General features: G+C 40.0%; 1 protein-coding gene across 1 annotated transcript in view; it reads right to left on the bottom strand.

The window, feature by feature from the left end:
* The window catches only part of cps1 (carbamoyl-phosphate synthase 1, mitochondrial), a 46,789-nt gene extending 37,545 nt beyond the window's left edge, over positions 1–9,244 (bottom strand). The window contains exons 1-15 of the mRNA XM_056424242.1: positions 8,964–9,244; positions 6,622–6,731; positions 6,337–6,481; positions 5,951–6,040; positions 5,797–5,853; positions 5,613–5,705; positions 5,421–5,510; positions 4,491–4,619; positions 4,232–4,338; positions 3,939–4,080; positions 3,570–3,647; positions 2,538–2,636; positions 2,234–2,329; positions 1,308–1,497; positions 433–590 (exon numbers count right to left, since the gene is read on the bottom strand). Of these exons, the coding sequence (XP_056280217.1) occupies positions 433–590; positions 1,308–1,497; positions 2,234–2,329; positions 2,538–2,636; positions 3,570–3,647; positions 3,939–4,080; positions 4,232–4,338; positions 4,491–4,619; positions 5,421–5,510; positions 5,613–5,705; positions 5,797–5,853; positions 5,951–6,040; positions 6,337–6,481; positions 6,622–6,731; positions 8,964–9,089 (1,710 nt within the window). The 5' untranslated portion in view covers positions 9,090–9,244. The remainder of the gene's footprint in view (positions 1–432; positions 591–1,307; positions 1,498–2,233; positions 2,330–2,537; positions 2,637–3,569; positions 3,648–3,938; positions 4,081–4,231; positions 4,339–4,490; positions 4,620–5,420; positions 5,511–5,612; positions 5,706–5,796; positions 5,854–5,950; positions 6,041–6,336; positions 6,482–6,621; positions 6,732–8,963) is intronic.
* Positions 9,245–9,466: the final 222 nt, after the last annotated feature.

Genomic DNA, 9,466 nt, shown 5'->3' on the forward strand with positions numbered 1-9,466 from the left:
CCAGTCTCGAGAAGATGAGTGCATGAATGATTTTTTCCAGGTCTAACCGTGACAGTATGGGTTTAATTTTTGAAATGAGTCGCAATTGAAAGAAGCAGGACTGGACAGTTTTTGTTTATCTGTGATAAAAAGTTCAATTGAGAGTCAAACATTACACCCAGATTTCTGGCAAGCGGTGTTAAATAGGCAGCCAGGGGACCAAATTCACTCTCGATGAGACTGGTATTATTGTTTGGGAAACTGAATAATATGACTTCCGATTTTGAGTTATTGAGTTGAAGTTTCTGTCTCCGAGGACATCAGAGGTACTTTTCGAAAGGGATGCACAAAAGTTAAGACAACAGTTGCGTTAACAAACAAACAAATGCATATATACTGTATGTGCAAAATGTATACATTTTACAAAATGAACTTATTTGTTTTGATCCTTACTGACTCCACAGCAAAACTGGGTGCAATCTTCTCATTAATCTCCATCAGTTTGTCAGAAAAAAGTTGTCTGTCCTCTGTGGCCATGATGGACTCCACCGGAGTTCCTAGCACCTTTACCCCGTACTGCTCCAGGACACCAGACTGGAACAACTCAACTCCTGAACAAAGCACAAGACACCAATCCAAATATAAAGAGTATAATCTCAACCAGAAACTCAAATTAGTTGAAAAGTCTTTCAGAGCATTGCCCATGTCATTTAGTGTATGTTTCCATCATTAGGCTGGGTTGCACCAACAAGGATTTGCTTATTTAACGATAAGTTATAAACAGAGTATAACTAAACTACGTTTAAATAAAGCAAAGCGCTGTTGTAGAATTAAAAACAAAATAAAATTAAAATCTTTGTCATGTAAAAACAAGTTCAAACCAAAATGTTGTTAAATCAATATGGAGGGTGTCCGTGCTTGAGAAATTCAGCAGCATCATAAAACTCAATTGAGTGAAGACCGTCTCTTAACTTTCCTCAAGGAGCACGATTACTGCTAAAACAATCTCAAAAAGGCAACCATTTCAAAAGTTTAACCTCCTCAAAAGTACGTTTGAAGTTATGACTGGATCACATTATATATGGGAGTTTTCTACCAGTTGTTTCTTAATTTCACAATTTAAAGCTAGATTTAAGTTTTTTTTAAAGTCAAACCACGATTCAAATGGGGGTAAAAATGCATCCCTGTCGGTGAAACCCAGTTTAGGAGCCCTACAGTAACAAGAGTTTCACCTCTTATTGGTGCAAGTTACTTCCTCCCTGCTTATGGTTAGGTTACTTATACAGAAGTCCACTAGACTTTACCACCAACAGTTGCACACATCTCACCGCAGTTGAGTGCAGTCTGTCCACCCATGGAGAGCAGGATGCCATCTGGACGCTCTATCTTGATGACTTCCGTTACAAATTGTGGAGTGACAGGCAAGAAGTAGACCTTGTCGGCCTGCTTGGTGCCCACTTCATTGGTCTGAACGGAGGCTATGTTTGGGTTCATGAGCACGGTCTTCAGGTTTTCTTCCTACAACATGTCCACAAGGTTAATTATTATATATTTAAAAGAAAGAGAGTGTTGTTGTGGCCTCGGCTTGGAGGACATGATTCATGGGACTAGTGGTGTAGAGGGAAGCAACCGGTTAGGAGTCAGTGAGATTGCTATGATGGCTTCCGGTAAGAGTGACCCCGTCTCTTTAAGAGCGGTACCGTAACCTTGGTAACGCAGTGGCATTTGGAGGGTTAAAGTTGACGGGATGCCAGTGACACGGGTCAAAGTGTTCGAGAGTGGGATAAATGTCCAGAGGTGTGGACCCAGAAAGATAAAAATGTTAGTCTGGCAAAATGCAACTATTGATAGTAGGCTGTTTACACAGCAGGCATTTTGAGTAGAGAAAGCACAGGTTTTACTAAAACCGTGATGATCGCTCTGTTCTGTACATGTCCCAGTAAACTATGAGAGTGAGCCAACATGAAGGACATTGAAACCAAAGCAGCTAAAAGGGATTCAGTCTACCCTGTGCTTTGGGTACCATAAGTATGCACACTATATCATTCAACGATCTTTATTCTTGAAATGTCTTCTAAAAGGTAATAAAAATGTGTTAAAAAAAATGTAATATATATATTATAAAGGTCAAAAAAAGAAATAATGGAAACCATGATATTCTAAAACAGATTGGGGCTGTCATTAGTAAATGTTACTCAAGGAGCAAGTAGTACAGCATTCCAGCAACAGATTAACAACACTTGTTATCTCTTACCTTCAAGGCCTTAATGGCCTGAGATCCAGAGTAGTCAAACTCTCCAGCCTGACCAATAGAGAGGCCACCAGAACCCAGTATGAGCACCTTTGACACCTGCAGTTACACAAATAGACGGCATTGACCCAGGTGTCAATTTCTTATTATTTTTCACTCCAACTAGAAATGCTCTAAAACATTACTAAATCCCAGTATTTTCTTGGAATGAAACTTATTTGGTACATTTTTTAATAACCTTGTACACCTAAAATCCCATCTGTTCATAAAGGTAAATGTGCTGAACATGCGTGATATACAGCTTTACCTGAACTCTAGGAGGAATGTGTGGTGCTTTAGGCATGACTGAAACTACATTGCCGTCTTTTCCTTTCTTGATCAGAGACATGAAGACATCAAAGAGAAACTGTAAAAACAAAGAAAAAACAAACAAACAAATAGCATTAGTAGGAGCCTATGTTGAAGTATTTGTTACCCTCCACTGGTATTGAAATAAGTTTTCCCTACTTTGTATAGCCAATATTTTCTAAATATACATCTATGTATTTGTACTTTATTTCCTCAGCAAACCAATGATAAATTAGGAAGCGCTTTGTTTCTGACTACAAAGATATGACACCGACGGACAATGGAAGTAGTTAAATGTTAAATCTGTTATAATGCCGTAATACATAAAGATGAAACCAGTCAGCTGTGATCATTTGCGCTAATTGAACAGACTGTGACAATGTGCCTATTCATTCATAGTCAGGCAAATTGTCACTCTTTTTGTGTTATGTAGAAGGTAAACATAAAAGAAGTGAATAGTTAAAAATATTGCTCTTCCTGACAGTCAAGGGAATACAATATGTGTCATGGGCACAGTGCAAGATGTTTTTTGTGATACCGGCAAAAGAAAACCCATGAGGAGCAAAAGTTCTCCAGCAGAGCTGTCAACTACATGTACTGGTAGAGAGGACAGGTCTTATTATGCTGCCTTAATATGACAGGTTACAACATACTTTGACCAGTGACTTGACCGACAGTTTGTGCCTGTCATGTGGGAGACAAGAACTGTAGCACAGAATCATCAACGCCTTATTGTGGGGAAAGGGACAGGCACCTGTGGCACCACACATAATTACATCTTTCATTGCAAGTGATGTATTAACTGCTTAAATATTGTGTTATTGTTCAGCAATATTTGCAAATGACCTTCACAAAGCCTCAGTTCTGCCTCAGTCACGTTTCAATATACGACTTCGAATGTTACTCAAGTAGCATTCTGTAAAGATTCCTTTACTTCATTCTAGTATAGCGTTGAGGTAGTTAATGCAGCGCTAAAAAAGTCTTTAATTACCTCTGTGTCAGTGGGACCGCCTTTAGCTTCTGGGTGGAACTGGGCCGTGAAAATAGGCTTACTGGTGTGCATGATGCCCTGGGAAAAAAATGCAGATTTGATATTAGAAAAAATAAATCAAGCAAAAATATTCTGCATTTCATTTGTTTGCATTTTTTAAACAGCCGAGTCTATTTTGGGAAACTGTTATTTAGTAAACTAATGTGTGTAGACTTTGTGGTCTACTATCGGCATGTCTTAATTGCTTGACTCCATTTGGACTGTAGGAGAATCCGGTACATTTTTTTGTTTAATCCTCGAAACGGACAGAACAAAAATATCACAATGCCATGTTGTCTGAGAAACAGACTCTGACAGTGTGACAGTCACCTCATTGGTGCCATCATTGGCGTTGGTGAAAAGAGGGCTCCACCCTGGGGGCAGGGACTCGCTGTCTATGCCGTAGCCATGGTTCTGTGATGTAATGAAGGCCTGGCCCGTCATCACATTCAGCACCGGCTGGTTCTGGCCTCTGGGGATCCACAAACACACAGAAAACACTATTATTTTTGATCATCATGTGCACGCACATGTGAATGCACGCAGGTGACAGGATACGTAGTGGTGTCAACTAGTCCGCTGACCAACTGCTGGTGGCAACACAAAGATAATCGAGAGCTCACCTGTTGCCCATAGGTAGCTTATACGAGTTAGCTCCTGCAGCCAGGGCAGTGATCTGATTGCCCATACAGATCCCAAACACTGGCTGGGGACGATCACTCTCCACCACCTTCACAGGACAAAACACAAACAAATAATATGTATGAAGGTAAAGTGTAGATCATGATACAAGTATAATCAAATGGTCATGAAAGAAAAGCACCGGTTAAACCTCAAATGTTGCACAAACTATCAAAAAATTGAAACTGCATTATTTTGTACCTTGCGGACATTGTGGATGAGTGTCTTGGCCAGAGACGGATCTCCTGGTCCATTGGAGATGAAGAGGCCATCATAGTCTAGACTCTGCAAATCCTGATCCCACGGTACGAGGTGGACCTCTGCACCCCTCTGCAGAGAGACGCACACAATCTTATATCATCTTATGACATTGCTTAATGGTCATGTGAATGTAAAGTAACTTGATAGTTAAAAAAAAGTGACATCTGTTCAGAACGTATCCCTCTAGTTGTAAACATAGGATTTTATATGTGTTGTAATGAATGACACAAATAAACCCATGTCATGATGAATGCTCCGACATTCACTAAAAATAACAAATGTTTAACGTCTCAAGACTCCGAAAAGTTCTCCAACAATAATAATATTGGCATCTATAATTATTAAACAATTAGAGCAAGCAAAGTGTCTCATTTTGTCCAACAAACTATCTTCAACCGCCACAGTAAAGCAATATTGCCATAATGTATCATCAGAACATCCAGCCGGCCAGATACTCATCAACAGACTCATAAAAAAGGCAAACAAGGGAAGGATTTATTTTAATACAAACCAACCAAACAGACTATTGCATTAGAAGTCTGCTTTTCCTGACTATTTCAAGCCGATATTGACACCATAAATAACAATTGAAATGGAGCATACAATTATGAGAAGTACACTATCTCTTATAGAGATGACAAACATAATAAACCAACTAATCCAAACACATTTTTTAGACCTTCCATTACCATCACATATTAACTAAGTCAGGTTGAAGATTACATGTAAACGAGTGTTTCTTTTCTATATTTGGGCAGATGTCATTTTGGTCTACATCATTAAAACATAATCACCATGTGTAGAGATGAGGATGCACAATCAATAACAAGGATGTCTTTTTTTAAACTACATTTTAAAAAAAGTTCTCACCTTAACCAGCAGACGAATAATGTTATGTTTAATACCGCAATCTACAGCCACCACTTTTATTGGGTTTCCTTTTCCAAAAACTTTGATTTCCTAGCAGTGGGAGAGATAGAGAAAATGGGTTAGCACTAATCAACACCATTTGGGAAGAACTGCACTTTTATGATGTTAAATACAATAGTTAGCTGCTGTTACCTTGGTTGAGACTTCTTCTATTAGGTTTTTCAGGTTGGGGTCAAATATCTCAACAGGCTGTCCATCAAACTCAATCTTCCCCAAAGCTGTGCCCTGAGGAGTATCACAAGCAAAATGACAGCGAGTGATCAACCAATCCATTTGTGAACTTTTGGTGCAGTCCAAACCTTTGTGTTTACAGTACCTTATCTCTGATGATCTTGGTCAGCATTCTGGTGTCTATTCCAAACAGAGCAGGAACCTTTAAAAAGGAAAGTACATTTTGTAAATCCACAGCAGAGCCCTACTCTCCTCTCTGAGATTACAACAGATCATCAGATGGTCATTGGAATCCAAACCTTCTCTTCTTGTAGCCATTGTCCCAAAGACTTGACAGAGTTCCAGTGGCTGTACTCGTGACTGTAGTCTTGAACAAGAAGACCAGTTACCTAGAAACACCAAGATACAATCTTTAAATATGGTCAAACCAAGTATTCATTTTTGCCTTTTGCCATTTAAAAAAATGTGTCTATCATAAAAAGACCAAGAGTCTCCAGGCATGCTGGAGGCCCTGTGAGGCTGTACTGTAATCTTAGCATCATAACGATAACACACCAACAATGACAATGTTATTATATATTTTAGTCCGGACCAAGTCCGAAAGCAGGAATTTAAAGGAAATGCATTGCAGCACCGAGGCCTCCATAAAGCCTGAAAACACCAACACCACAGCTGATTTTCTTACCTGAATGCGTTCCGACTCCACATGTTTTCTCAGGCCTAACTCGTCCACCTCCTCGCTGTTGGGAACCCCGTAATTTCCCACAATTGGGAAGGTTAAGGTCAGGATCTGACCTCTGTAGCTGGGGTCCGTCAGGGACTCAGGATACCTGAAGCAGAGAAACAACAGAATAGTGTGATGGTGAAACACATGATCATGCGATTGAATCATAGGCCTCTATAAAGTGAGAAGCTCCAGTATAACTTTGTCTTTATAAAAAGTTTATAACTTATAAGTACATCTTCTTACCCGACCAGGCCAGTATTGAAGACGAGTTCCCCGGCTACAGAGGTATCATGCCCAAAAGAAAACCCCTTCATCCTGGTGCCATCCTCCAAGACCAGGTGGGCAGTCTTGGCCTTGGAGTTAAAAGAGATCAGGCAGATAACAAGATCAATTTCCCCCCCAAGAATAAGGCATTCCCTTTATATGAAGCAAGTTCGTACAGACCAAAGACTACCGTTTGAAATGAATGTGAGGAAGACAGACTTAGGAGTTTAGGACTCACCAGCGAGTCTCGGATTTCATGTTAAAACTGCAGGACAATGCAAATTGTTCTGTAAATGATGAGGACTCCCTCACCTGTGACCAATTAGTAGTTAAGCACTAATTATAAGCAGTTAAGCACCATCACTATATATATATACAGGACTCTCAGAAAATTAGAATATTGTGATGAAGTTCTTTATTTTCTGTAATGCAATTAAAAAAACAAAAATGTCATGCATTCTGGATTCATTACAAATCAACTGAAATATTGCACGCCTTTTATTCTTTTAATATTGCTGATTATGGCTTACAGCTTAAGAAAACTCTAAAATCCTATCTCATAAAATTAGAATATTTCCTCAGACCAAGTAAAAAAAAAGATTTATAACAGCAAAACAAAATCAAATTGAAAATGTCCATTAATGCACTCAGTACTTGGTTGGGAATCCTTTTGCACGGATTACTGCATCAATGCGGCGTGGCATGGAGGCAATCAGCCTGTGGCATTGCTGAGGGTTTATGGATGCCCAGGATGCTTCAATAGCGGCCTTTAGCTCATTTGCATTGTTGGGTCTGGTGTCTTTCAGCTTCTTCTTCAGTCAGTGATGGTTTGGGGAGCCATGTCAGCTGCTGGTGTTGGTCCACTGTGTTTCATCAAGTCCAGAGTAAATGCAGCTGTGTACCAAGAGATTTTAGAGCACTACATGCTTCCGTCTGCTGAAAAGCTCTATGGAGATGAGGATTTCATTTCCCATCATGATCTGGCACCTGCCCACAGTGCCAAAACCACCAGTAACTGGTGTACTGACCATGGCATTACTGTCCTCGATTGGCCTGCCAATTCCCCTGACCTGAACCCCATAGAGAATTTGTGGGGTATTATGAAGAAGAAGCTGAAAGACACCAGACCCAACAATGCAAATGAGCTAAAGGCCGCTATTGAAGCATCCTGGGCATCCATAAACCCTCAGCAATGCCACAGGCTGATTGCCTCCATGCCACGCCGCATTGATGCAGGAATCCGTGCAAAAGGATTCCCAACCAAGTACTGAGTGCATTAATGGACATTTTCAAATGTTTGATTTTGTTTTGCTGTTATAAATCTTTTTTTTAACTTGGTCTGAGGAAATATTCTAATTTTATGAGATAGGATTTTAGAGTTTTCTTAAGCTGTAAGCCATAATCAGCAATATTAAAAGAATAAAAGGCTTGCAATATTTCAGTTGATTTGTAATGAATCCAGAATGCATGACATTTGTTTTTTTAATTGCATTACAGAAAATAAAGAACTTTATCACAATATTCTAATTTTCTGAGACAGTCCTGTATATATAGAGCTTAAATATGAATACGTAGTTACATGATGTGAAAGTTAGCTCGTTGATGAGAAAGTACTGTGTTGCGCAGGTTGCACCTCAGATGATGCAATTCTCCATGACATTGCCACACATGATGCACAGAATGATTTCAGCTGCGTGCTGAACATTATCTGAGACAGCAGTCTGGAAATATAATTGTTATATCTTACACATATTGCAATATTATAAAACTATTTTCTTTGTGTTTGTTGATACGCATAAAGTTTCACTCGTCTGTCAAAAACGAACAAAATTGCATTCAAAATTAGGCAATTTGCTGCATTCTTTCTTAATGCCGCACGCTTACGATCGACAAGAAACGTACAATGTTTTATTTAATCACATGTGCATTTATGTAAGCACCGTGTAAAATTCGGCGCAATGAAAACCCACAACAAATGACATTTGCGCCGCTGCTGCAGGTAAGCCATTCAGAGAGCAGTGAGCGTTGACTGGTAAACTGTGGCACTACTTTCAATTATGTTGAAATAAGAGCTTCTTGTGGTTCTGGGTCTAAGCCGAATAATCAATGAGCTTTTGCTGTTTTGGACAAACGGCTGCCCCGCCCTGTACACGTGTTTACTGTGTGTAGAAGCAATGCAACGCACAATTTTAACTTTTTTCCTAGGAATTCGCCCTGAAGTCCAGAGACATGGCCTGATGTGGCGTTCAAGCTCCAAAACTCTTCTCGCACGTGTTGTGGATTTACAACCGACAACTTTCACTCACATGTCGTTTGCTTACCTTCACGCTAAAATGTTTAGACGTTTGAAGTCTCAGCCACGCAGAGGTGTTTCCTACTCTTCTGCCCACCACACATCCTCGCCTCAGAGATTTAACAACGCTGTAAGCTAACAGAATTTTTGTCATGTTAGCCTAAATTACTCTTTGGGTAAAGTTACACCGACGTGCATGAGAAGTTCCCCGATATAAAAAGGCTGACGTATTCACACTGTCGTGGGAACAGTAGCGTTAGGCTACGTGCTCATTTAGGAGCCAGTTGAACGAGTTTCGTGGCAGGCTGGCAGCCCCTCGTGTTGTTGCAGACACTTCAACCGAACACCTGAAACAAAGGCTCGCTATTGGTCCGCGTGGCGTAGTTTTTCTCAACGCACAGCGTTTTGATTGGTGTACAGGGACACGCCTACTCTGTCAAATAAGGAATGAACGGATTCACATCGGTTTACTTTAAAACACACATGATAGCAAGGTTATGACCATATGTTCTTCAGGCAACACCTAGTGCA

The sequence above is a fragment of the Pseudoliparis swirei genome, chromosome 2, assembly GCF_029220125.1.
Source record: "Pseudoliparis swirei isolate HS2019 ecotype Mariana Trench chromosome 2, NWPU_hadal_v1, whole genome shotgun sequence".
NCBI classification, from domain to species: Eukaryota; Metazoa; Chordata; class Actinopteri; order Perciformes; family Liparidae; genus Pseudoliparis; species Pseudoliparis swirei.